Source organism: Phyllostomus discolor, chromosome 5, assembly GCF_004126475.2.
Source record: "Phyllostomus discolor isolate MPI-MPIP mPhyDis1 chromosome 5, mPhyDis1.pri.v3, whole genome shotgun sequence".
In the NCBI taxonomy this organism is placed as follows: Eukaryota; Metazoa; Chordata; class Mammalia; order Chiroptera; family Phyllostomidae; genus Phyllostomus; species Phyllostomus discolor.
The window spans coordinates 153,844,501-153,871,623 of NC_040907.2; the positions used below are offsets into that span (position 1 = coordinate 153,844,501).

Consider the following 27,123-nt stretch of genomic DNA (forward strand, 5'->3'; position numbering starts at 1 on the left):
AAGTGGCCCCCCCCAGGCGGAACGGTTGCCTTGGTAGCGGCCGGGCGCACAACTGGGCGGAGGGAAGATGGCGGTGACTGGGTGGTTGGAGAGTCTGCGGGATGCCGAGAAGACAGCCCTGCTGCAAGATGGTAACTCGAGGTCCCCCGGGAGTTCCCTTGATCTTTACTCTAGGTTCCGGCCCTCCGCGCGGGCGCCTCCGGAAAGGGCCTCAGAGCCTGGGATGGCAGGGCCGGAAGGGTCGCGGCCCCTCCCAAGCCAGGTCCTGCTTTTGCAGATGAGGAAACTGAGGCCCGGAGAGATGACGTAACTGGAATACTCATCTCTCGACACGTCCTAGTTTCCTGTACACCACCTCGCTCCGCTCAAAGTTCTACTACTAATAAATAATTCATAATTCCCTTCACATTATGTCATTTGCTCCTCACCGCCGTCCCAAAAGGCTGTTAATTTTCTATCCCATTTAACAGAAGAGAAAACTGATCCTAGAAGGTTTTAGATCAGCCCTAGAGCCCCAACCAGTCAGTGGTACAAGTGCATCTTGACCCGGGATCCCAGGAACCTCAGTCTTGGGGTTCCATTGCTGAAGGCAGCCTGGTGTCATGGAAAGTGGAGGGACCTCGGGTTCTACTTAAGACTCTGCTGTTAATTCACGGGCTCTCCAGTCGGCCCCTGTATTTGTTTGTACCTCGCTTTCCTCATCTGTAAAACGAGCTGGATGGTCTCCCTGTCATCTTTGAGGTCCTTTCCAGCTGCTATGTCTGTAAGTGAACTTCTGAAATGTCCCATGGGTCTTTAGGGGAGACAGAGCAAGGGCCCCGGGCTGTGCCTGGGAGAGATGGTGCAGGGATATGGAGTTGTGACTTTCACTCTAGGATCGTTGGGTATAGCCGACCCTCCCACCCCCAAAATTAAAGGTCCCTTCCTGGACCCACTTGGCTGCCTGAATGAACTAGGTCTTAATTCCTGTAGTTTTTAGGATACCTACTAGAGCAGGCGTGTCAAATTCATTTTCATTGGAGTCCACATCAGCCTTGCGGTTGCCTTCAAAGGGCTGAAATAATTTTAGGACTGTATAAATGTAACTACTCCTTAACTGCGAAGGAGTTGAAATTACATTCACCGCTAGAGATTCACAACTGCAGGCAGAGGCCAATCAGGGAAGCCTGGAAATTAAAGTCATCTGCTCACTTATAAACACAGCATTCAGGGAGGCTTTGCTGTGTGCCAAGCTGTGTACTCGAGCAGATAGAAAAAGACAACAAACAAACCATTATTAAATACATAGATGCTCCTAGTCAAACCTCTCCTGTAGATTTACCCTCCTGGTGTGGGTGGGTGGGTGGGTGAGGGTACCTCCCACCAAGAATCACTGCTATTAGTAATGAGAACCCAATACACCGTACATTTTTTCCTGAAATAATTTATGTTCATTGTGGAAATATGAAAAATAAATAAACGAGCCAACCATAGCCCTACCATCCACAGATAACCATAATTTACATTTTTATACATAAACTATATTTTTTCTATGCATGTACACTCATACATATTTTAAGCAAAATATCATACTAATATACTTAAAAATTTTTATATTCACATACATATGTACATACCTATATAACATATATATTAGAGTAAACTGTAGATAAATACTATATAATTTTGGGGTAAGGGAGGATATTCTAAGTACAACTGGGTAAAAACCACAAAGGGAAAAACAGTTGACTGTATAAAAATTAAATATTTGGGAAAACTCACTTTAAACGAACTTATATTGAAACAATATTTGCAGTATATATGACACATGGTTAGTAAATCCAAAGCTCAATTAGGTTAGTAAGAAAAACATGAGTACCCAAGTAAAACAGGCTAAGGCCTGCACAGGTAATTCTCTAGAAACAGGACCGGGAAACCTGTGGGACAGCGTCAACCTTACATGCATCTCAGCCACGCAGATTGCTTGGGCTTGGGCTTGGATGGGCTTGGACACTGGGCCCATCATGTCCTAGCTTTGGGACCTTGGGCAAATTGTATAACCTTTAAGCCTCAATTTCCCTCATTTGTGAATGGGCACGTAGGATTATTATGAGAATTAAAGGCAATAAAACATATAAAGTGCTAATAGTAAGCATTGCCTCCTGCCTGGACTCAAGACTGGACTCCGGGGGAGAAGAGAGTCAGGCCAGACACCCTCAGCTACTCCCAAGCAACCCCTGACAGAAAACCCCTTCCAGCTCTTGGAGTGATCCAAATGATTAAGGATGGTGTGGCCTAGGGGACCACTGAGAGACATGCAGATTTGGGGGGTGAGTTCCCCAGAATATATTACATTAGGAACAACTCTAGAGAACAATGTCCCGGGGGAGTGAACTGGATAGGAAAAAGGCTGGGCAGTAGGGTAAAACTGCAGGGTCTGGTTAGTGGCACCGTTAACCCTTTGGTTAAGGGCACTGGGGCTTGTATTCATCAAATGTATGTTGGGCCCACCTACTGGGCATTAGTCCTCTGTTACCAGCCTCACCAAGGAGCCTACGTATATCCACTTACCTAAAAACAGGGGGAGTGGCACAGCCACTTTTACAAAAATGCTTATGATTTCACTGCACTGATGGAAGAGATGGGCTAGGGTATTCTGTTGGGTTCTTTCATACTTTCAGTGAAAGATGAGTCCATGTTCATTCTCAGTCAGAATTCAGTTGAGCTCCTAATGTGTGCCAGGCACTATGCTTGGTGTTAGGAAAACCATAGGCAGGGGAGGGAACACATGTAAAATAATAACCAAGGTAAATGCCGTGAAGACACATGGGGACTGACACCGTGTGGCTATTGACGGGAAGGGTCCAGAGGTGTGCGGAAGAAGGCAGAGCGACAGCCTGGCTAGAGAGAACACTGCGTTGGGAAACCCAGTTTAACATCCTGAGAACATAAGCTTGTTTTAGGAACCAGGAAGAGAAAGACAAATATACCATTCCTCTAGAGATAGGTGCCTCTAAAAGTATCATACTATGTGGTAAGTGCTCCTCTGAATACAGCATTAGAGAGGCACAAGCAAGGAAGTCAGTTTTGCCACGGTGGCTGGGGGTGACAGTTTAGGGAGACATCCAGTGGAGGTGATATTCGAGCTGGGGTTTGAAGGGTGAGGAGGAGTTCACAGATGGAGAGAAGTGTGGAGCCGTTGCTGAGAGAGGAAACAGCAGAGCAAGATAAGCTGAATGGAAGCTTCAGAGAGGAAGACAGTCCCAGGACATGTCTTAAAGTAACAGTGGACGGTTGTTGGCAAGGAGCGGGGGGCTCTGGGAGGGTTTCTCAGCGTGCCCAAGGCTGCCGGTGTTCCCCAAGCAGACCCCTTGATCTGGGGATCTGTAAGGCACACGGCGAGAGGAGGAGAGGAGGAGGAGAGGAGGCCCGGGGTTAAGGCACTCTCTGCTTTGTGCGTAGGGAGAAGGAAGGTGCACTATTTGTTCCCAGATGGGAAGGAAATGGCTGAAGAATATGATGAGAAGACCAAGGAACTCCTCGGTAAGTGACGGGCTCCCAGCAGGCCCTTAAGAACACTGGGGTGACCGAAGCACACTCCCGCCTGAGGCTTGGGGGGGGGGGCCCAGCACCAGATGTGGAAGCTGGGGGAGACAGGCCTTTGTGGCAAGGTTGTTCCTGAGCAGAATCTGACGGTAGGGTGGCGCCAGACGTGGGTGGGAGTCGGTTTGATCGTTGAATCCCATCCCACCCGCAAACAAATGAGAGAGTGAGTGGGTCTTCCAAGGTAGGAGTGGGAATGTGGAGAGTCCGTTGGGAAGAGGTTTACAGAGAAGGTGGAACTGGAAGTGATCCTCTAGGCCGAGTAGTGGTAGGGGCAGGCTCTTCACTGCAGGGTTGTGGGCGTTTTTCGTTTTTTGTTTTGCTTGTTTGTGCTTTATTTTTGAAACCACACTAGGAACAAGCAGGTGTCAGAGGCAGCACTACTAAATACTGACCCTTATCTTGGAGAATGTCTGAATCAAAGGGAGCAGGGGCTAGAAATGGTGATTTTGTGACATTATCATTTGCATTCCTGCAGCTCTTTCCCTCTGAAAATAGGCTTGTGAATAGGGGCCCCAGTGCAGGTTTCTGGGAATTATTCGACTTGCCCATGCTCTGTCCCCAGGTGCGCACATCAGCACTCGCTGACTTCCCGGGGCTAGGCGGCTGGTCCTTTGACCCGGGGCCTGAGGCTGTCAGCAGTGGGAGTTAGTTTCTTTATTAAGTTCTACCTGAAATGCTAAGACCAATGATGGAATCGTGGACTGGGTTATTTTCTTGTCATTATTCTTGACTTTAATTTCTTCCTGGGTCTGATCGACAGGTAGCATTGGTGAGGGAATTTCTTTTTCCCTTTTTCTGACAGCTCATAAATGTCCCGAACCGACAACACAGATTACACTGGTTTGCATTCTCTTCGTCTCCGGTCTTAAAGTGCGTGTCCTGCGCATGTTCAGTCACAGAGTGAAGTGTTGATCCCTCCTTATTATGAGCTGCTTGGGCTCCAGTCCCAATTGGTTTAGTCTGGTGCTATTAAAAATCTTGATGTGTTTAGCATATGACACTGATTTGGTGGAAACCAATACAGTAGTAATATCCTCACAATGCATTGTAATTTATAGCGCTCCCAGGGGGTGACAGCCTTGGAATGCCTAACAGGGGCGAGCTTATGAAAGCAGAGGTCACGTGCGCTCACCACCGCCCTCGCCGGGCCGGAGCCTGGCGCGGCTCCGCTCCCCCAGCCCCCAGCATCCCTCTCTCCTCCACACGGAGCAAATCAAACAGCTTTAGCTGCTGCGTCTATAAAAACAAACATCAAGTAAAACCCAGGCCTCTTCGTTGTGCTTGGACATGAAATTAAAATGAAAAAAGTCCACATTCCTTCATCTGTAGTTAACCTGTCACTTCTCTCGGCAGGTGGGAAATAGAGACCTCCAAACTCGGTTTCTACACTTGATCTTGGTTAGCCAAACGCCGGGAACCGGCGAAATTCCTTTTTCTTAAAAGCAGAAATGGAGGTTCATAGGAGAACATTGTTCGTCTAAGGTTTACCTAAGAATGATGTTAATACCATAACTTCTGTCGGGCACCATGCTGAGTGCTTGGGGTGAACGGTCTCATGTCATCACCCGCATTGCAGCCCAGTGAGGTAGGTCCCGCTGTCCCCGTGTTACAGTTAAAACGTAAAGAGGGAGTTCCAAGAGGTTAAGCACCTTCTTGAGAATCACATCGCTAGGACTTAAACCTAGGTCTGTCCAATTAAGAGCCCGAGTGAGCGTTAGTCCACCACAGCATACTGGTGGGAGTTGAGAATATTTAATCCTGCTTTATTTTCTCCTTCCTGGATGTTGCTGTCCTCAGAATGACCTGAGTAGGGGCCGGAGAGAGCAGGGAAGAGATGGGCAGAGACAACCACCCGGTCCGCTGAGTCGCTGATCCTTCTCTTACCCATTTCTAACCAGCCCCCTTCGTGCCCCCAGCAGCTGCCCTGGCAAAATACTGTTCATTATAAACTTTTAAATATAAATACTCCCAGAGCCAGAGCTGACTTTTACTTGTGCATTCTGTGAGGTAAAATATGGACAGGGTTTTTGTGGCTGTAAATGGGAATAATTTCCATTTTTTCAAGCTAATTATATAAATTTGATAATTGGCCAAACTGGTATTGTTAGAAAAACGGACAGTGATTTCCAGGGGAAGAATTGCCCACAGCGCATCTGTCTGGGACGGCGTTCTTCCGCGCTGTTAGTAAGCGCGGGAGTGTCAGATTTTTTCCTCCGCCCTGTCAGCGCTGTTCATTCCCACCCCCCGCAAGGAAGGCGCTCTGTATTCATGGAGGAAGAAGCTGAAGGGCCCGTAACAATGATCGGAACATCAAACCAGCCCCAGTGGAACACAGCAGGGCCAGGGGGGCAGAGGCTGAAGGGCAGGCCATCCCCCAGCGATTACATTTGGATTATCGGCCTAATCTGCTTTGGTATTTGACCGCCAGCCTGTCCCCCCGCCCCCCCAGGCCGCATTTGGAGGATATGGAGCACTTTCATCCCCAAGCACTTCACCAGCTTTATAAATGACCCACTCGATTCCCTTCAGCCTCCTTAGGGATGGGACGTGGCAGCTGTTTAATAGCCACATAGCAATGTTGCAGTGTTTTAGGGCAGAAAAGAAGAATCCTGCATCCAGTTTAAGCTGCAGGGAGTATTTAGGAAGGGGGAATGTAATTATCCACATTGGAAGTGGGCCAGGGCTTGGAGCTTTGGGGAAGGAGGCCTTTAGGACCTCCACTTACCAGCCCACCTGAAAGATGGGGCCTCCTTTCAGCTAGCAGTCTGGGACATCAGCCTACTTCCTGCTGACTTGGGAAAAAGCCCCAGGCACTGCTTCCTCCCCGTATCCCCCATCAGACCCCTTTTAGGGTCATTGAAAGTCTCCTTTCCAAGGTCTGGGCCTGGCTTGGCCGGGAAGATATGACAGCGTCCCAGGGAGCTGCCTCGTACACACCAGTTTGGGTTTAGCATATAATCAAATCAGAGTGACAGCAGGTGGAAACAGTCTTCTGTTGCCGCAGGAGCTGTCCTTGAGTTCAGGAACAAAGACAGGATGAGAAGCACAGAATGTGGATTTGCCCGTGTGCACTCGTGCCCATGTCCCTGGGAGAAAACAACAGAGACTGCACCAAAACCAGTTACTGGATCTCATTAGGGAATGAGTAGGGACACTCTCTTCTGCATTCCAACGAAAATTTAATCCCAAGTTTTTCTGTGTGTTTTTTTGTTGTTGTTGTTGTTTTGTAAGAGCTGAAACAGGCAAAGGTGCCAGGTTCCTGTAACCTGAATAGTGTTTAAGGTCAGTAGTAAAGAAATAACTAATTTTCCTCCTCCCTAATGTGCTCCCTGGGAAGGCTTAGGTGCAAGCCCCAGCATTTCCCGGAGTGGAAGAAGAGACGGGAGATCCTGGGGCCAGCACCGCCCCTCGCAGCCATGCTGGTGTCACTGCAGGACGCAGGGCTTCAGAAGGCCCGCGGTTAGAGGGCCACCGCGCTGCTCAGCCCCAGGTAGTTAGGTGCGCCTCGTAAATTATATTCTCAAACAATCAAAGTTTTTCCCTTAAAGGCTAAAATATAAAAAGAGAAGTAGAGCTACTTAAAAACAGAAACCTTTCTAAATATCATACATGCTTAGCAAATATTTATAGAATATAATTTAGCCTTTTATTAATGATTCAAATTCTGGACTTGGAGTTAAGAGACCTGAGGTTTACCTGTGGCTTTTGCAAGTTAGTTTACCTCTGTGCCTCGCTGTTCCTCACTCTGTCCCCTGCAGAGTGGTGGTGAGGGAAGAAACGCTATTTCTCATTTAAAAACACAGGCATTGCACTGGGGCTTTCTGAGGGAACCGCCACCTGAAGGTCTGTGACGACTGGATCTCACTCTGTAGCAATCCCTTCAGGCACTAAGGGTGCTTACCCGCCCTCGCACTAGATGGTCCCCTGTGCTTAGCGGTTCTGACACTGCCCTCTGAGGTGAGCTGTCCCCTCGCGCTGCTGCCAGTGTGCCTGGGGAAACAATTAGTTTCCTGCCGCATTGCACACGTAGCATTTCATACACGCAGTCCGGGTGAGCATCCAGGAGTGGTCTTTCCCACGGTGCAGGGGGAGGTGTGTGGTCTTGTCACAAGAAGCTGCTGCTTGGAGGCGCTGGTCACTTCTGAGCCTGTGGCTGGGACAGAGGCCCCCAGAAGGCCGGGGAGCAGGGGTTCCAGTTAAGTGAGCCGCTGTGTTACGTGAACAGGTTTGGATATACTCCTGGTCACAGTCCATTCACTTAAAAGAGTAGAAGTATTTGTAGAAAAAAAAAAGTTGCCTATAAAGCATATTTCCAAGCTTTACTCTTCCATATTAATTTTCATTATAAACTTGGAAATGTGTTTCTAGGGAGAATTTTTGGCCCTAAGACGTAATAAAACCACACTGCAGAATGCAGCAGACCTTGTAAAAGCGCACATTCAAGGGAAAATTCTAATTTTACGGCACACTGTGGTGTTCAGCTTGCGTGCCGCACTCCACACTCCGAGCGGCCAGGGTCTTTGGGTTTGGCACAGCTGCTCCAAAGGTCTCAGAGAAACGCACCGCTCCGATCCGGGAGAGTCAGACTGCAGCTCTCGTCCCGCCCCCAGCCCAGGCAAAGCGGAGCGGCTAACGGCGGTAGCTGCCGCAGAATCCCTGGCCCTGTTTGGGTTGTTTGGCTGCCGACAGCGGTGTCGGGAAGGCCGCTGGCCTCGAGCAACTTCAGGGCTGCCCAGGCCGCAGTGCCCCCCAGTGCGGCAGGACGGGGAAGGAGCAGAGAAGTCACATGCCCAGAGGGTGCCCTACAGTGACAGGCTGCCCCGTGACTGCGGTCCTGGTGGCGCGGCTGAGCGGCCTTCCCAGGTAATGTCCATCGAGCTCGTTTTTTTCGCTTATAGTTTCCATAATGGATGTTCCTTACTTGAAGGAAAAAAAGCTTTATGCAAACATCTGGCTTATAAAACAAGGTAACATAGAGATAGTTGTTTGCATTACAAAAGGATAATTCTTCTTCACAAGAAAACGTTAGATCGTATATAAAGAATGCATGTAAGCTGTGGTGTGTGCCTGCTTGTGTGCAGGTACCCCTGAAATGAGCGCCTTTCTACACGTGGACTTTCTGAGTCATGAGACAAGTCTGCCTATCGGCTTTCACCCTCTTAATTCACTTTTCCTTTGCACATTTTCAGAGGGGAAAAAAATGCATGTCAACTCACTCATTTTGGGATCCAAATCTTCCCAGTATCAGTAGCTGCCCTTTTCCTAACTCTCACATTTCCCCCTTGCTGGCAGCCACTGCTGCGGGAGGGGGGGTGGTTCTTACCTCCACTTGGCTTCTTGCAGAGGTGTGCTCGCATGGACAAAGCCAGTGCAGCGGGCCTGTAGCTCCCACCTTTATCCTGTCCACTCACCTAATGTGATGTCGATGATTCAGCAGAGAGAGCAGCGCCCCTTTCTTTCCCACAATCCCACTGCTTCCTTCTCTCCCCAGTAAGAAAATGGCGTGTAAAAAGTGCCCTGGGAGCCTTGGGCCAGTGGCAGATTGAGGTGGGAGAGCCAGCACCCCACGGAGCGGGGAACCTGGGGCCTGAACTCATCAAGGAAAGCAATGCCAATGTATGTGTATCTGTCAGGTGTCTTGGGGAGGTGGGGCTGAGTGGGGAGGGGGCTGTCAGAGCTTGAGGGCAGGGACCGTGTCTTGTCCACCCCTCCATCTCCTGCATGCCCACTTGGACACAGAGCTCTAGCCGTGTTTGCCTGAAGGGGCACCCACAGGGCTTTGGGCCTGGGCATCCCAGGGTGAGGGCTCTAGGCTTGGAATGGCACAGCGATGGGAGCATCAGAGGGAGCTGAGAAGAACTGAGGGCCCCCCACTGTGCCCGAGGGCGGACATTTGTGGAGGGGAGCCATCCCTGCCTGCCCCTCCCCAAGAACAGTCCTGGAGCCGGATTTGCCTTCCGCAGCCCATCTTCCTGCGCAAGGACACCAAGGTGTGTTTCCAGTGGCGGATTCGAAACCTCCCCTACCCTAAGGATGTCTACAGTGTCTCTGTGGACCGGAAGGAGCGCTGCGTCGTCGTCAGAACAACCAACAAAAAGTAAGTGGCGTGGCCAGCAGCAGCCTGCCTGTGTGTCAGCAGGATGTGGGTGGGGTTGGCCCTGGCTTGGGGCTCAGAGGGCCCCCTACCACGGGTGGGGCGGGGGATGTTGGGCAGAGAAGCCTCCTTTTCCAGCTCCGAGGGAGGAAGGGAGGAGGGCTGCTCTAAACCCCAGAAGGCAATGAACACTGACGGGCTTCTTCCCTGCAGGACCAGCTATGGTCATGTGATCAGCTTCATCTGGGTGAGGAAATTTGGGCAAGTGTCTAGTCTAATACCTGGTATCTACTAGGGCTCAATAAGTATTTTCTGAATGAAGAATGAAGAAGATGAGGGATCTTAGGTGCTTCTGTTGTAAGGTTATTGTGACCTTGACCTCTGGCTGGACCTAGCCCATAGTGAACTTGGCCTGGTGATATCAATGTCAGAGCTGGCCTGGAAGGGCGCTGGGGCCTGGGAGGCACGCCTGTCTGAGGTGGCAGTTACAGGACTTTGAAGTGTTTGCCCAGGAGCAGCAAACCTGACCCCTCCCTGGACTGAGGGACAGTGCGCAGGCACTCGGGCCTCTTGAAAGTCTCTCATGTTTTATTTCAAAAGGGACATTCAACTTCCCTTTGCTCGTCTCCTTGTGGTCTGCTAGCGGGAGACAACATGTGGGGCTGAGGGGACAGAGGTGTTTGAGGTGGACGTTGGATCCTGGCAGGGCTGCTGCTGGGCTGCCTGTCTTGGAAATGTGTTGATCCTGTTTGGGTTTCTGGAGCTTCGATCACAGGAGAGGGGAGAGCCCTGTGTTAACCAGTTTTCCTCGGGCCGGGGGGTTGCCGTGTGGGGCCAGCTCTCATGACATAGATTTGGGGCATCGAAGTGGCAGATTTCATGAGTTACTGGCCCACAAGCTTTGAAGCCACCCAACATGCCTCTTGAGGTGCTCAGCTTAGTTTAGCTGACCGTACTGACCGTACTGGTTTCCATGCATTAAAGGAAGACCCAACTCTTCATCCATCTTCTCAGATGGTGTGGTGCCAGCCCCCCACCCCCTGTCGCTCGGGTCCCCAAGGCCCACAGGGGAGCAGCATGGTTCCCAGGCCCCCTCAGCGCAGCCCTGGGTCCTGCCCACTTCTTAGGACCACCCCCGCCCCCATCACTTTGGCAGGGTTAAGGAGACTGGGAAGGGGTGGAGATGAATGAATTAATTTCAGGTTTATTGCTGTACATGCAGCCAGCCAGTAGTCCCAGCAGTGGGCCTTGTCCATAAATATAAAGTCATAGTAATAAGGGTTTGCGTTTATAAAGCACTTTGAAGCCCTCAGACAAAAGGCACTTTATTCCCGTTATTGTTCTCATCATTAACAGGAGTCAGTGCCTAAAGTGGGATTTAGCAATTTCAGACAACTGAGAAATTGCCTTTAGGAAAACAAACTCCGTACTTCAGCAAGCATTCCCTGGCGTAAGAGGCCTTGGGTCCAAACTGGGAACAAAAGTGCTTCTGATAGCACTTGAATCTGCAGCCCAGCAGTTTGTGGAGCTGGCTGCTGCCTCCCTTTTGTCCCCCAGAGGTCACTGTCGAATACAGATATCAGGCAGAAATGTGATTACCAGGGAGTGAGAGAAGAGAAGCAAGCTAGCTCACCAAAAATTCATCTGAGGGCAGATCCTCTGGGTCCCATCTCCTGCGCGCATTCAGCCATAGGTGGCGCTGTTGGCCAGGAGCTCCGTGGCTGGAGGCCCACGCCGGCGCTCCAAGGAGCTGGGGGTACATTTTTGAACTGATGGGTGAGGCCAGGTGGGATGGGAGTAGAGCCTCCAGAGGGGACAGGGGCAGAGACCAGAGGGGAGAGGAGTTTGTCGGTGCCCACTTTGGAGCCGGCACTGCGCAGCTGGTGCACTGGCCCAGCCTGGCTCAGCCCAGCCTTCCTCGGGTCCCTCCACGGGGAGGGAGGCCAGAGGGGTCGCTACATCCTTAGTCCTTAGAGTTTAGTGGCATTTCCATCTTCTACCTGGAGTAGTAATGTGTCCTATACTTTTACTGCCACTAATTAAACAGAATTGAATGGCCTTTCCTCTGAGCAATGGTTCACTTTCTCAGAACACTTTAAAAGCGGTGAGTTAGCGGCTGCCGGAGTGCGTCTGCAGAGTCAGCACGGTGAACTGCCTTGCCGAAGGTGGGGTCGGTGACAGCCTGAGGCCCGGGCACCTGTAGTGTCCACTGTGCCACGGCCTCTCTCTCCCATCTGCCTTCTTCGTTCACCTCGGGGCTCCACGCCTGCCCCCGTTCTAATATTCTACAATGTGGTTGCTAGTAAAAGCTGGATTTCCTTCGTCCATGCCTGCCTTGACACTGGAGAACTGGGCTGGCTGCTTTTTTTCTTTTTAAAATTTTTATTTATTGATTTGAGAGAGAGAGAGGAAGGGTGGGGAGCGGGGGAGAGTGGGTGACTTGTCCTTCCACTTATTTCTGCACTCACTGGTTGATCCTTGTATGTTCCCTGATGGAGGATTGAACTCAACAACCTTGGCGTATCAGAAAGACACTGGGACCCGCTGAGCTGCCTGGCCGGGGCTGGGATGGCTGCTTTTCTTGCAGGAATCGAATCTAGTGTGTCATGTCCTTGGCCTCAGGTGTGAGTGAGGGAAGGAAGAATGTGCTTTCCCAGGATCCCCATGTGGCACCACCTGTCCCTGTTCAGAGGGTTTATGCAAAAAGAAGGTTCTTAGCATCAGCCTAGAAGCTGGCAGCTGTAAGTGGAATGAGCCGAGTGCTGGAATGCGAAGATGTCGGCTTAAATACGGCCCTTGCCACGCATTAGTTGTGGTGTTCTGTGCAGGGCTTCCCCATCCGTCACAGGAGAGCACTCAAACCTTCCTCACAGATTGGGGGATTTGATGGCATCACACAGGTACCAAAGCCCGGCACGATGGCCGGCCATAAGCAGGTCCTCAGCAACTCTTTGGAAATTGCCACGTGAAGGGAGCTTGGCTGATTTGACATTGGTGATACACTACAGGAGGTGTTAATAGACGTTGTTAGAAAAAAGGATTCTATGCTGAAATAAGTTTAAGAAACCCTGGATTAAACAAGTTTTTCATTGGTAGGGCTTCTGAGAGCCTTTAATATGTGAGTGTGCCCGTGACTCTCCAGGAGGGCTACTGTAGGCCGGGGCGGGCAGTGTGCCCGGAGCCTTGGCGTTTAAGAAGGGAGATTTGCCCACTGATCTGCTCAGGGCTGGACTGGCTGTAGGCGTCCCTGGGCTACTCTGGCCCACCCCGTGTGCAGTTGTACCGGACGCCATGGGGAGGTGTGTGCAGCGTGGCCCGTGTGACTGTCCCCAGCAACCCTACTCCACGTTCAGCCTGTCCTCCGGTCTCTCTCCCTGAAGACCTGGCCTCTGTGCCCGTTCCCAGCGCACTGCGCCCACCGAAGGGAAAATGGGCTGGGAAAGGGTGGGGGGTTGGGAAGGCAGTACAGGGGGAAGAGGGTGATGGGGTGTGGTGGGTCATTCCTTCTTCTGATTTTAATGGTCCTCGCTTGAAGATATGTTTATCGATTTTTAGAGAGAGAGGAAGGGAGAGACAGAGACAGAGAAACATTGATTAGTTGCCTCCCATACACATTCCAACTGGGGATTGAACCTGCAGCCCAGGTATGTGCCCTGACCGGAGATGGGACCCACAGCCCTTTGGTGTACGGGATAATGCTCCTACCATCCCCGGCCAGGGCTGGCAGGTCATTCCTGAAGTAGCCAAAATAAAGGAGCCGTCCTTTCGGCACGCATTGAAGAAGGTTGGCCTATTCCAGCCCGCTGGACGAGCAGACTAGGAGTTTATCTAGGATAGTTCCTTTATTTGAGGAGGAAACTGAGGCCCACAGGTGAAATGGTCTGCCCAAGGTCACAGGGCAGGGCCAGGAGTCCTTCTGAGAGCCTTTGCTTCCTCATGCGCCTTTTGAACACTTTTAAGGTTCAGAAAGACAGACCACCGTGTGTTAGAGCGCCTCGGGGACCCGCAGGGTGACTGGGTCCTGGGGAGCCCCGTTCCCGTATGTGCCCTGTCCTTGGACAGACGCAGGGAGTTTAGACCAGTGTCTGTTACTTAGCAGTGGGAATGTGGAACGACGGGAGGGTTGGCAGACTGGGGAATTGTCATTTGTTGTTAGAGCATCTCTGTGTACCACTGTTGTGACTTGGGCAAGATGCCTAACTTTTCTGTGCCTCGGTTGCCTCTTCTGTAAAAGGGGATAATAGAAGTAACCAACCTGAGAGGGTTGTTTTGAGGATTCAGTGTGTATAGAACAGTGTCTGGTACCGAGTTAATAAATGTCACCTCGCACTGTGTGGCTGAGACTGGGAACAGTGAAAGGGGGTGGAACTGGGGGTGTGTTGGGGCATCTGCAGAGGGCCCAGGGACCCCTGCTCTAAGAGTTTAAGTTTTAGCAGAAACGCAGCACGGTCTCCTGTGGCAGGGATATGGCCTTGCTTCTTCATCCTTAAATCCCGAGGCTCACAGCACAAGGCCTAGGACACAGTTGATGCCTAAGAAATGCTTGCTGCCTGAGGCTGAGTATTCTGGCTTCTCCAGAAGCACAGCGGGTCTGCCTCTAGTCCAGGTGCTGGCGAGACAGTCAAGTGCAGTTCCTCTCAAGGCAAACCCCAGGGCTGCCCCCTGAGAAGGGATGCCCCATACTCTCTTGAACACTGCCTATTAGGAGCTTCTGAGGAAAATTGTTTAACCTTGACCAATAAACTAAACCCATTAGAATAGACTCAAAACAAAGCTGAGTCTCCAGGCGCACTGCTTCCATTCCCCCAGCCTCGTGAATGGAGGTGGATGTAGGAGCGAGAAGAGGGCAGCCATGCACCTCAAGTTCTCTTTGAGGTTGTTGCCACCATTGCCGTTGAGGCCAAGCTCCGGAATTACTCTTCTAGTCCCACATGGGGCATGTGGCTTGAGAGCGAGAGCGCCCCTCTGAGGGTGCACAGGTGTGTCCCTGTCCCACCTGGCACACAAGCCAGGCCGGTAGAAAGGATGCCCCGTGCTTTGCAGGGCAAAAGGCCTCTACGCAGGCCCCTGGGGTGTGCCTGGGCCGCATGTGCCTGGGCTGTGTCTCTCCCAGTTCAGCTCCTTGCGTATATTTGCAAGGAAGATGTTAACACTTCCTAACAAGCCTTTGTATTCATCTAATCTTTTCTGTTTAACCTTTGACACCCCCCATTATCAGTGTCTGCCACCTTTGCTGGTCAGACCAAGGGCCCCAGGAAAAGGCCTCAGCCTGGGCTGGTGAGGAAGAGGATGAGGCCGGCATTCCACTCCGGTGTGCAGGCAGATGGATCGCCTTTCCCTGGGGCAGAGCTTTGGAAAATAAAGCAAACCCGTGGTGCCATTAGGGCCTCCCAGCCCCCACTCCTTTTGAACTGTCAGCCTTTAAGTAAACATTCTTTTCCTGCCACGGTCCCGCACCTTGGCGGGGAGTGGGGAACCTGGGAGGAGAGCCTCCGCTGCACTGAGGGATTTGGGCAGGGAGAGCAGGGCCAGAGGACCGCATTGATGTCAGCTCTCTGAGTCCCCAGGGCATCAGGGCTTTTGAAGTGGACTCGAGGTAGCTGTCACCACAAGGACCAGGCTCCTCTGAAGTACTAAAAGCCCCATCCTCTCCAGGCCCCTCACTTGAGTTTGTTTGTACCTGCCTGCGGCGTTTCCCTTCCCAGCCCACACATCCTGGGCAGCGGCGGGGATGCCGTGCCCGGGCGACAGGTCTGGCAGCCATTGACAGAGCCTCACTGCACCTCCACTAGGGAACGTGCCAGAGGGGCCAGTGGGCCGACTGCTGCAGACGAGCAGGCCATTCTTGTGCTCTGGCGTGACGAGCAGCAGCGCGGGAGCAGGGGATTTCAGCCCTGACTCCGCTGACAGTCCGCTGTGAGGCCGGGCAAGACGGCTCACCTCTCGGAGCCCAGGCTTCCTCTCTGGTAAAGGAGGTCCAATTTCCCACAAAAGCAAGTCCAGTTCACATGTTGTGAACTGGGTGTTGCTGCCTGGGTTTTTTTGTTTTGTTTGTTTGTTTGCTAAAAGTGATCGCTGATCTCTGGACTGGCACCTGCAGATGGCCGTGGTGTGTGTGGGGTGTGAAAAGGGAGGAGTGTGGTCTCAGGGCCGGCAGAGTGTCCAGCGCCCCAGGGTCTAGCTTCCTCGACGAGTCACACAGTTGTCCCCTCCGGCAGCTTTCTCCTGTGGATGTGCTTCCCTCTCTGGCCCACAAGCTAATCAGGCCTTGAGAGACCCCAGCAGAGGAAAAGGTAGCTGAGGCCTTCCGTGGAAATCCATGTACATGGCAACTGTCGGCCCCCACCTCTGGGGGACAGCCCTTCTTCAGTCCCTTGCTTGTGCACACGTCCCGTTTTCCCGGGGCACAGAGGTCTGGCTGCCCGAGCACTCTGCACATCCCACGTCTCCTCTCCGTGTCTTTGGTCGCACTCAGCCTGCAGTGCGAGTCCCTCCGACGCCTGGTCGGTCAAGGAATCACAGGCAGTTCTGCTCTTTCACCTCCAGACTGGCCAGAGGCCTTTCATTCTTGGCAAGGCCCCTAAGCTCCGAAATGCTGGTGTTCGAACTGGCTTCGTTCTTCCTCTCTGGCTGCCGGCAGGTGTGCAGCACCGTGTGTAAGCTTGGCAGTGCAAGGCTTGACGCCCAGCGGTTGGGGCAGCCTCACTGGAGGTCCCAGTGGCCCGTTCGTGTCCCCACAGGTACTACAAGAAGTTCTCCGTTCCTGACCTGGACAGACACCAGCTGCCGCTGGATGATTCTCTGCTGAGCTTTGCTTATGCCAACTGCACCCTGATCATCTCTGTAAGAGTCACTCAGGCCGCTGCATCAGGGAGAAGCTCCCTCTTTCCCTGCACACTTGTCAGGCCATGAGTCCCCAGTTCTAGCCCCAGCCCCTGCGGTATACTTGCTACAGAACAGGCATCTCTGCTTCAGCTGGGGAGAGCAGGGTGGGGCTCAGAGCTAGAAGAGAATAGAGGGTGAGGGGTGGAAATCACAGGACTGGGGTTCTGGTTCAAGGCCTATTCCTACCCAGCCTTGTGACTTGAGAAAATCATTTAACCCTGTAGGCCTCAATTTCCTCATTTTTGAATAAAGGGATCAGAAGGGGCCCTGAGTGTGCGCACGCACACACACTTGTGTGTGTGTGTGAGAGAGAGAGGGGCGGGGGAGAGAGAATGGGGAGAAGTGACTGAACTATGTCCTCATCCTGGCTCCATCTACAGTACCAGAAGCCAAAGGAGGTCCTGGTGGCCGAGTCGGAGCTGCAGGAGATGCTGAAGAAGGTAAAGGTGGCCCACAGCAGTGACGGGGACTGCAAGACCCAGTAGTGGACCCCTGAGCCTGCACCTCTGGCGTGAAGGGGGGCGCTGTTTCCATCAGCAGGCAAGACTTTGCAGCCTGGGCCTTTCCTACACAACGGGCAGCCTCTTCTCATCCAGGCTCTGCAAAAACTGGACCACGGGGCACTCCTGGCCCCGGCCATGCCTTACCTCCTGAGTAAAGTCGTTCTGAGTCACTGCCCTGTGGTCCACTTCTCTGTGCTTCTATCCCCAGGGAGGGTTACATTCCCTTCTCTATCCTAGGGACCGTCCACATAAAGCCTTCCCTATAAAGGGAGGTGTGGGCCTTAGATGGAAAGTGGGTGGGGGAACCATGATCCCAGCTGGGGAGGGCTAGCATCTTCCCCAACCTGTTTGCATGAACTCAGAAGACAACTAGGCTTACAGACGTGGCCTAAAGGAACTCCCTAAGATAAGGGTGTGCGAGGAAGAAGCTTTTATTTAAAAATGCAGAAGCCTCGGATACAGAGTCAGGAGGCAAAGACACTGTGGGTAGAGAGCCAGGGTAGTGCGGCAGCCTCGTGAAGAGCATGTGCACGCTGGGTTGGGGTGAGGACGGGGCACTGAAGATGGACAGCAGCCTAGCTGCTGGTGGTCCCCTCTCCACATTCTCCAGGTGATACCCACCCCACCACCAGGGCCAAAAGGGTAGATAGTCAATGAGGCGGTTTCCTGAAGAAAAAAAAACCTTTGTTGTTTGGGACACAGAGCCACGAGGCTGGTCTCATCGTTTCTCCAGCATGCACATCCCTAAATTTGAATCTGTTGTCCCCTTTCTTTGGGGTCTCCCAGGAGTCCCCGGCCAGTGAGGAGCCAGATCTGTGAACAGTTAAGCTTTATTTTTACAAAAATGAACATTGTAGCATGGCCTGAGGCTGGGATGGCTTAGAACTCAAAGCTGCTTGCTGGGTTCCTTTGTCCTTTCTTGGTTTCAAAGGGAGACCAGGCCACAGTGCCCCAGGAATGAGTCTTCAGCCCCAAGAGCTTGATCCAGGGTGGGGTCTGACCGAGGAGGGGGGCGCTGGTGCCAGCAGGGGTATTGGCAGCCTCACCCCTCCTTCCAGGGAAAGGACAGAGAAGGACCACAGGAAAGGCTGGAGTACCTCACCTCACTCGAAGCTATCCTGGGTACGGGGGGCGCCTCTCCAGGCCAGATCCTTGCTCTGGCCAACAGGAGAGCAAGGCCTAGTGGGTTCAACTTCACTCTCCCAAAGCAGCAGGTCCCTTCTTTCCACTGGTTCCTGGGAGGGACCGTGTCTCTGGGTAACCCCAGCTCCCAGGAGTCAGCAGCCTTTAGCTTAAGGGCCCGAGCACTGTGGTTGCAGGACTAGGAGCACAGGCACGGGGGTGGGAAGGCGTTATCACTGCACCCTCCAAGCAGGATAGGTCCCTGAGTAGCTGGCTTTCTGGGCCCACAGGCTGGGGTGGCCCTGACTGTCACGGGTTTTGAAAGTCCAGGATGTGGAGGTTGTAAGCCAGTGCAGCATAGAGATGCTTGGTGGTGAAGCGCAGGCAGTACACAGGACTGCTCTGGGGTGTTGACGTCAGCGGGAAGGCCTGCAAGGGAGGGCACGAGAATGGTAGGAGTGGCCCGAGGGGGGGGGCGGGGGAGCCCCAAACCAGGATTCCAGGCCCAGTGCAATGGGCTCCCGCCCACCGTCTCTGGGCACACCCACTCTCAGGTGCAGCCGGTAAAAATGAGTCCTGGCTTCTTGCAAGTGTGAGGTGGGCGGGATGCTTACATGTAGGCAGGCCCTTTGGCGCCGGTCCCACAGTCGCACGACGCCGTAGTAGGAGGAACCTGTGGCCAGCAAGTGGTTCCCATCTGTCTGCAAGCAGTACAGGGTGCTGTCGTGGGGCTCCTCCCACTCCATGACACACTTCCTGTCCAGGAAGAGGAGATGCAGGGGTTGGGGGGGGGGGGGGCTTCAGGGTACCCCCCACCCCCCACTCTGGCTGGGAGGGAGAGAAGCTGAATCACCACATTCTTTAAAAGCCAGCCTTCTGGGGACAAGCCTCCTCAGTAAGGCCTCTTCCTCACTGAGCCCCAGCCCCCAGAGTGGATGAGGCCCCCATTTGTGTTTCACCCAGCTGACTGCCTCGCAGGACTGGGAAGGCCTCAGGGCGGAGAAAGGCCTGGAGAAAGGCTGGGACAGAATGCCCAGGGATGGCACCCTGACAGCTCCCGAGGCTCTGATCAGGGCCTGGTAGCTACTGTCCCCGAGGCCCCAAGGCCAGGACTGCCCAAGGTGAGGAGTGTAAGCCTGACCTGATCCTGCTGGCTGCTCCCTGACATGCAGTTTCTGCACCTTCTCCTCCCAGGGTTCCCACCACCTGTCCTCCTGCCCAGCGCACTCACCTGACGCTGGCTCGGAGGTCCCAGTATCGAACGTAGGTGTCATAGCCACAGGACAGCAGTGTGGAAGGGGACTCGTACATGAGGTCCAGCACCCCAGCCCCTGGGGGAAAGTCGCTACCCAGATGCGTCATCAGCTGCCCACTGCAGGGAGAGGACAGGCAGAGGATGAGCCACTGTCCCACCTTGGCCCGAACAGACTCTTTGAACCTCCAAATGGCATCTGTCCCTGAGGAAATGCGGCTTTCCTCCCGGAGCTAGAAGTAGACTCCCTAGAAGTGGGGTCCAGAGGGGAGATGCCCCAGTCCCTCTCCGTAACAACACCTCCATCACCGCCAGCAGTCCCTGCATCACACCTGCACGCCGGCCACCCACCACCCAGCCTCTCTGCCTCGGGACGATGAATGGGCCTTGCTGAAGGGGTTGTGCACACGCACACACACACACACACACACACACATTTGGTTACTTTATACTCCTTGATCCGCAGGTCATGCCGTTCTGAGCTGCCTGAGTCCAATGCCTTAATTCCCGCCTGTAATCTGGGGCTCAAACCTCAGTGGGGATAAAGACCACACAAAGGGAGAAGGGGAGTCCCAGGAGATGTTAAAACAAGTAAACACCTTTGTGTCTGGGGAGCAAAATCGCTGAGAAAGCAGCTTAGCGGGCTGGTCCCTAGTGTTCCCGGCCAGGCTGGCCCCCAGCCCAGGGCGAGCACGCCTCTGTGATCACAGCCCCCAGCCTGCTGGGCTCCAGCTTGCTCCCCCACCCTCGCCCCTCCCGGTGGCCGAGAGCAGATTACTGAGAAGAACAATTTCTTTGTGACTGTGTAATTCCCTCCGTGACCGCGGCAGTGGGCAGACCCCTCACCCGATGCCAGACCCCTAGCAACCATGTAGGGGGGCCCCCTGGCCCTAGCAACTGCCCCTCAACATCAAGTGCACCCGCTAATCCCTGTGCCTAGGGGGCGGGTGGAAGCAGTGAGTCTGCAGAATGGCTGGGGGAGTGAGGGAGAAGAGGGGCGCCATTCTCCAGCTTCACCCAGAGATGCTGGGCTCTCCTCCAGGACAAGACCAGAGAAACAAGGCCCTGGACACTTCACAGGGACACACAGGTAAGAGGCCCGGGCACGGAATGGGGAGGACTCCATGGTCACGCCAGCCCAGGTTTGGCCCACACAGTGGCCATCAAAGGGCTTAAGGCAGACGAGGCTGCCGGTCACATGTGTGGATGCGGCCCTCAGCACCAGTCCTTCCACCTCTCACACACGCTGACCCTCAGCCTCCCTCCTGCCCAGCGGGCTGCCGTCTCCCCTGGAGACTGAAGGAGGAAAGGAGGCCACTGCGGCTCCTTCCTGCCCATTCTGCCTTTCCCCTTCAGCCCTGGGCAGTGAGGTGACCCCAGCAAGGAACACTGCTGCTGTCCGGTGGGGGCCAGGCCCTAAGGTGGCACCTGCGCCCAGCCATCTTTCCAGGGCAGCGCTCCTCTCTCTCTTGGGGCCGCACACGACAAATCCACGGGGGGAAAGGGCGACACTGGGCGAGTCCTGAGGAGGGTCAGGCAGAAAGCCCTCTGTTCAGGTCAGCGGTAAGAGACCGCTGACCTGGGCTCCCAGGAAGCCCTGCCTTGCCCGATGGGCCACCGGCCACGAATCACCCTCGCCGGGCAGGCCGGAGCCCCGGAAGCGGCGGCCTCTCTCCCTGTCCCTCCGGGTACACGAGCACATCTGTGTACATCAGGTCGGGCTGTTTCGCTCCACGGTTCTCCCTCTCCTTCCAGACTGGGGGCCCTGCCCCCTCCATTAGTGAGGCCTTCAGGAATGACTGAGGAGCTCTCCCCTTTAATCTATAGAAGTAATTTCATGTTTGTCTGTTTGAAACAGAAGATGAAAGGCAGTGGGACGGGGGGCGTGAAGCCCAGCATGGCTCTACCTGCCCACCCTGGTCCCGGGGTTCGGGGGGAAGGAGAGCTGGGCATCCGGGCTCGGCAGGGTCAGCAGCACAAGGGCCACACCCAGACCAAGTGGCCAACCTGGACCTGTGCCCCAGAGTCTGCGCCACCACTGGAGGGTGTCACTCGGCCACGCCTGCAGTGAGACACGCAGGCCTCTCCTCTCCGGGGACCGGAAGGCACAAGTAAGCACCAGCCTCGGGGCCAGGACGCGTCCCAAAGGCCCTCGTTTGCCAGCCCAGCCCGGCCAGGGGTCACAATTTTCTTTCTGCCGCACTGTCTCTGACTCTCTGAAGTGGCCACACACACTTTAAATGGGCCAATAAAAAGACACAATTTCTCTGGGCTCTGGGCCCAGCACCGTGGAGCTCTGCTGAGCGGCACCGTGGGGTTAAGTTTGCAGCGTGAGCCGACACGCGGCGCTCTGGGAAACGGCCTGGCTCTTCCTGGCGGTGCCCTCGGAGCCCTGCTGGGGCTTTGATTTGGGAAAACAAGCAGAAATGGCTCCGTGGGCCCTTTGTGGCCCTCACCCAGGACCAATTTAACTAGAAAAGTCTAGCTCAACTGTTGTGGTGGGGAGAGAGAGACTGGCCGACAATAGCCCCAAACTTTGGGAGTAAGGGGGACAAAACAAGCTGTCTCCTCAGCCCCTCCTCCGAGCTGCTTTTCTTACTGCAAGTGTATTCTTGTAAAAAACGATTAGATTGCAATTTGTATAACATGGTGACCCCCAAATTCAGACGTTTCACCCCTTTTCTCTGGAAAGAATGCTAAGAATGCTTCTTGGCCTGCCACTGTGGGGGTGGGCGGGGGTGCACTGCCTTGGCTGCCGGGACGACTTGTGTGGGAACAGGGCTGCCGCTCACAGCCCCCGGCCAAGGCAGGAGCAAGGGCCGGTCTGTCGCTATAGAAGGCCAGACAAAAAGTCCATTCCCTTGCAACTCCTGCGCACAAAGCCAGGCCTCCAGGAGCCGCTGCAGGCTGGGGGCGTCCACACCAGCCTCCTGCAAGCCAATTCTCTCCCCATCCGGGTAGAGAGAAAGACGGCTGGGGCCGCCCCTGGGAGCCTGAGGAATGTGGCCAGGCCCGGAGGCAGCGGGCTACGTGGGGCCTCGTCCCAGGGAGCCTTGGAGAGGGAATCAGGTGAGGAAACGGGTCCCCCTGGCCCAACCACCCTGCTGCCCAGACAACCCTCCTCACGCTGGTGGGAAGTGTGAGGGTAGAGAACTTCCTGACAGTCAAGGAGGAGGGAAGTTTTAGACACTGACCCCACCCCATCCCCGTGACCATCTTTCTGGGGAAAGCCGGCAGAAGGCAGGTGCTAGCCCCGAAGACCTGGATGTCTGATCTGGAAAGGCCCTGAGTTCCGGGCTAGAGTCTGGCAGAGTGGGGCAGACCCTGGCAGGAAGAGCCCCCGCCCCTCCCCGGCCTGGGCCCTGAAGAGCCTGGAAGCCTGGTGTCCTGCTCCCCTCCCTTCTCTGCGCTCTCCCACCCCTGCGCCCTCTCACCCCAGCCTGGCCTGCCGGTGCCCCCACCACAGCCTCGGCTCAGGGGAAGTCCTCCTGCAGGAACATGCCCCGAAACACCCCTGGCGCCCACTCCCCACCCACACTGAAGAATGCCCGCGGCCCCGCGCCATTTTCCCACCACTGTCCACATACCGGGTTCCCCACAGCACTCCCCGGAGACCCTACGGTTGCTCGTTCCTGCGTCTGTTTGGGTGTGAGGACACCCTACCTTGCACATGTACCCCAAAATGCAACAACGGCTTTTGGGAGAGGGGATGGATGGGAGGGTGGCAAGCCGTTCATCTCCCTAGATCTCTTTGGCTCCCAGGAGACAGATGGCCTGAAGGGATAAGCTGGGCCCGATATGGCTGTTAAGAAAGTGGGAGGTTCCTCCCTCCCTCCGTGCCTCCCTCCCTTCCTCTGTCCTTCCTTCTTCCACCTTCTCTCTCTCCCTTTCTTTGACCAGCGACCACTTATTGAGCTCCCTGCACACAAGCCACCGTGCTCAAGAGGAACTGCAGGGAGATGCGGAGTGTGACTGCAAAGGGCGCAACGCCTGTCCGCAGTCCAGTACGGGGGAGAAGTCTGTCGTGTGTCCGACTAACAATGCAAAGCACGACCTGGCAGGCGCCAGAAGGGAGATGACGGAAGCTTCACAGGGCACAGAGAACATTCTGGCTGTGGGTATCGAGTGACTCTTCAGTGAGCGACCGGACTGTGACAGGCAATGACAGGACAGGGGATGGCCCCGGTGAAAGACCAGCCACGGCAGAAGTGCAGAGCTAGGGCAGCTGTGGGCAATCTGGTTCAGTCGGAGGCTTGGGCCTGCAAGGGGAGCAAGTCGGCGTGACCTGGCTCCTAGACCCTGGTGGACACGCTGCTCAGCGGGCAGAACTCCACGAGTGGCAGAGAGCTGTGAGGCTTCTGAGCAGGCGGGGCTGTCCCAGTCCAGCCCTCCAGCAGGGAGAGCGAGAGAAAGAGGAAGCTGGGTCCCAGCCACGAAGTGGTGGAGACGAGAATCCCATAAAAGCTTCGCCTGCCCCGGCCCCGCCAGGAGAGAAGGAAGGGCCCTCGCCAGGCACACAGCCTTTCACATGCGTGTGCGTCCGCGTGCACGGCCCCCAGCACCCGCCCGAGCACACGTGTTCAGACACAATGGCTCAAAGGCCAGGCAGCCCACTTTGTGCTGCTAACAAGGGGACCGTAATTACAGGAAGGGGCAGCCGGGCAGATAAAAGGATACAAAATTTCAACATCTGTTGCCATAAAGGGATAAGGAGAAGTGAAACGCAAAGTATCAGTTTGGTGTCAGTAGGCAGAGAGCCAATTTCAAAGAGTTCAGGGGGACAGAGGGGACAAGAAAGAAAAAGGAAAGGGGGGGAGAAAGAAAGAAAGAGAAAGAAATTACAGGGTTCCTTAAAGAGGTAAAGAAAAAAGAAAATGAAAAACGCTGTCAGTAATACTTTCAAAGGAGAAGGCAGGTACTTTAAAGAGGGGCAATTCCCTTAATCAGCCTGACTGAGGGCCAGACCCCCTGCCCGGTGGAGGCGGAGGGCCTGGGGCAGGGACAAAGCCACACCTGGGCGGGGTGGGCGCTCACGGTGCCCTCAGAGCAGCCCGGCCTGCACGCAGGACACCAGGCCCCATGACAGCCAGTTCAGTTGGCAGGCTGCAGCCAGGTGCCCTTGCCATCCCGAATGCCAGCAAGTGACCTGATATGCAGCTCCCATGCTCAGTCCAGGGTCCCAAGACAAGTTCCCAACCCAACGGGGAGCTATGCTAGGGCACATGGTGGCCGACGAGGTGGCCCTGTGAGTTCTCTCCAAGTCACCAACTCCAGCCACAGGGGTCAGGATCAGGGTGGGCTTTGTGATGGAGGTGCTGTTTATGTATGCTGCAGTGTGAGCGAGGTTTCAGGAGGCAGAGAAGGGTTAACCCAGGCACAAGGGTCAGGTGAGCAAAGGCTCCATGAGGAAGAGCAGAGGGCACCTGACAGAACGTCCGAGAAGCCCGCCTGCCCAGCCTTCATTGTGAAAGGAGACGAAGGGAGACGTAGGGGCTTTAGGGTGGAAATGGAGGAGGAACGGGAACCTGGTAGGGCCCTGGTTGGAGGGGGAGGGGAAATGAGAGCACGTGAGCAGGGCCACACCCATGGGTCACACATGTACACAGCACAGTGCCTAGGCAAGGGCTCAAGCCCTCAGTCCCTAGGAACTGCCAGGTCACCAAAGCCCACTGCTACCCCCCCTTCCCCACCAGACAGTCCCTGGGCTGGCTTAGCTATGGCTGGACCCACGGTGACCCCTCCAGGTCTGGGATCTCAGGCCTCTTCGTCACGCTGCCTGGCTGCCCACCACCCCCAGGGTGACCAGGGTGCCCTGCCCTCAGGGCACCAATGCCGGGTCCAGCTCAAAGCCCCTTGGCAGGAAAGTATAACCCACAGCCAGAACACGCCCTGGGGGAGGGGTGTGCCCTGTCTGGCCCACCGGCAGGTAGGAGGCAGTCCCCACAGACAACAGCCACCGGGCCCAGCCGGGGCCTGCTCACAGGCAGGCAGAGGACACCAATGGGCCTTGGTTCCTCTAGGCCTCAGGCTCAGGAGCAGGACGGCTTTGACACAGCACCTCGAGGCACGAGGGGACCCCAGGGCCTAGCTAAGGACACCTCAGTGGCTGGCTACTGGCACTGCCTATCCAGATGGAGCCCTTGAGGGCTGGGGACTGGGCCTGAAGAACATCCACCCTCAGAAGCAGGAACACACCGGCACCTCTAGGTTGGAGGGAGGACTCCACCTTTCTCTCTGCCCGGCTAGACAGGCTGGGAATCTGCCCATCCTTGGGCCCACCCCAGGGGCCCCAGCTCTAGGAGAAAGAAAGGCAGAAGCGGAGGGGGGATGGGGACAGCCAAGTTCCTTGACATCTAGGCAATGGTTGTGTGCCACAGCTGCCCTCTGACCTCCAGCTGGGAGCTCCCCTTGCTTAGCCTCGGGGAGAACAGTCTCCAGGGGTGCTGAGAGAGCCACAGTGACCTCGAAAGGAGTCCCAGGTACCGTGAGTGGCCCAGGCTGCCTGAGGACAGGCACTGAGGGACACAGGGCTGAGGAAGCGCTGACACTCAGCAGGGTGCCTCCACTTCCGAGCTCCATCCCAGCCCCCATCCTCTTCCTGAGGGCAGCCCCTGGCGGAGTGATGCTGGGAGCAAAACTGCCCCTCAGTACCCCCTGCCCCCCCACCCCAAGTCCCTGCACACATAAAAGAGAAAATCTCAGTGCTCCTCAAGTTTCAGCAGTGACAGGTTAAAAGCAAAAGAATCCACCCAGCTCCGCACTCGGCCCCGCTGCTGAGTCCTGCCGGCGATGTCGCTCCACCTTCCAGATTGGCCTGTCAGTCAGGCTTTGGCGTTATTGAAAGATCAAACTCTGTCCTGCCTGTTCATTACCTTAATCCTATTTTCTACATGGCTTTATTATCTGCTCGGGCTTCCCTGGGAAAGACAGCGGAGGACAGTCGTCCCGTCCATCCGTTTCCTCCCACCCAAAGGCGATGTCTCCACCGGGGCATCGTCCCCTTGGTCCCTGCAGCGCCTGGTCCTCCAAGCTCCCCTGGGGGTAGGAGGGGTGTCTGCACAAAGCCTGGCTCCTCTCAGTGGTGAGGAGGGGAGTCTGGGGGCTAGAGAGACGGCATTGCCAAGGGATACCCAGGGCAGCCCTGCCACAGGCTGGCCAGAGGGTCCTGCGGCTGTTTCTCGTCTGGCTCTAGTGGGGACTGTACCCACCACCTTGTGCCCACTCTCACTTGGGTTCTTCTGGGGCCCTGCAAAAACCCAGCGTTTGGGGTCAGTGTGGAACGGAATGCCGTTCATGGATTGGTGACTTAAAATTCCATCCCGATCCTAAATCTGTGCCCAGGCATACCTCTTCCCAAGGCAACCACAGGCAAAGAGGAACTTCAACATTACTCCACCTTCAAGACAAAGCTGGGCCACAGTGGTGCACCCCCACCCACTGGCCTGTCTGCCATCCTGGGCCCGGATCAGGTCCAGCTACATGAGTAGGTCAAACAGGCCCCCAGCGGAAACGCCCGTCTCTGTGACTTACACCCTTCTCTACGCCATGAAGTCAGCGGGTTCGCCCACCTCCACTGGTCACAGGCCACACACACTGGGGGGACTGAAAGGAGAGCCCCCACCAACTCCACAGCCCCCTTGTGGCAGACAGCTGTGGATGGGGAGGAGGAGAGGGAGGGAGGT

The 27,123-nt window shown here is 54.9% G+C and overlaps 2 protein-coding genes across 5 annotated transcripts in view; one reads left to right on the forward strand and one right to left on the reverse strand.

Annotated features, from left to right (window-relative positions):
* The first annotated feature begins 13 nt into the window (after window positions 1–13).
* On the forward strand, window positions 14–17,241 carry DPCD (deleted in primary ciliary dyskinesia homolog (mouse)). Of its 2 annotated transcripts, XM_028513938.2 has the most exons (6): window positions 16–131; window positions 3,442–3,522; window positions 9,077–9,201; window positions 9,549–9,682; window positions 16,420–16,522; window positions 16,945–17,241. In XM_028513938.2, the coding sequence occupies exons 1-6, from the start codon at window positions 68–70 to the stop codon at window positions 17,047–17,049; spliced, it is 612 nt and encodes a 203-aa protein (XP_028369739.1). In that variant the 5' UTR covers window positions 16–67; the 3' UTR covers window positions 17,050–17,241. The 2 variants fall into 2 exon arrangements, with proteins under 2 accessions (XP_035883081.1, XP_028369739.1); XM_036027188.1 differs by lacking the exon at window positions 3,442–3,522 and having other exon boundaries at window positions 14–131.
* A 640-nt stretch (window positions 17,242–17,881) lies between these two features.
* The window catches only part of FBXW4 (F-box and WD repeat domain containing 4), a 73,205-nt gene continuing 63,963 nt past the window's right edge, over window positions 17,882–27,123 (reverse strand). For all 3 annotated transcript variants that reach the window (XM_036027186.1, XM_028512113.2, XM_036027187.1), the window contains 3 exons: window positions 19,421–19,561; window positions 18,804–18,945; window positions 17,882–18,618 (listed from right to left, as the gene is read on the reverse strand). In XM_036027186.1, the coding sequence (XP_035883079.1) occupies window positions 18,499–18,618; window positions 18,804–18,945; window positions 19,421–19,561 (403 nt within the window). In that variant the 3' untranslated portion in view covers window positions 17,882–18,498. The remainder of the gene's footprint in view (window positions 18,619–18,803; window positions 18,946–19,420; window positions 19,562–27,123) is intronic.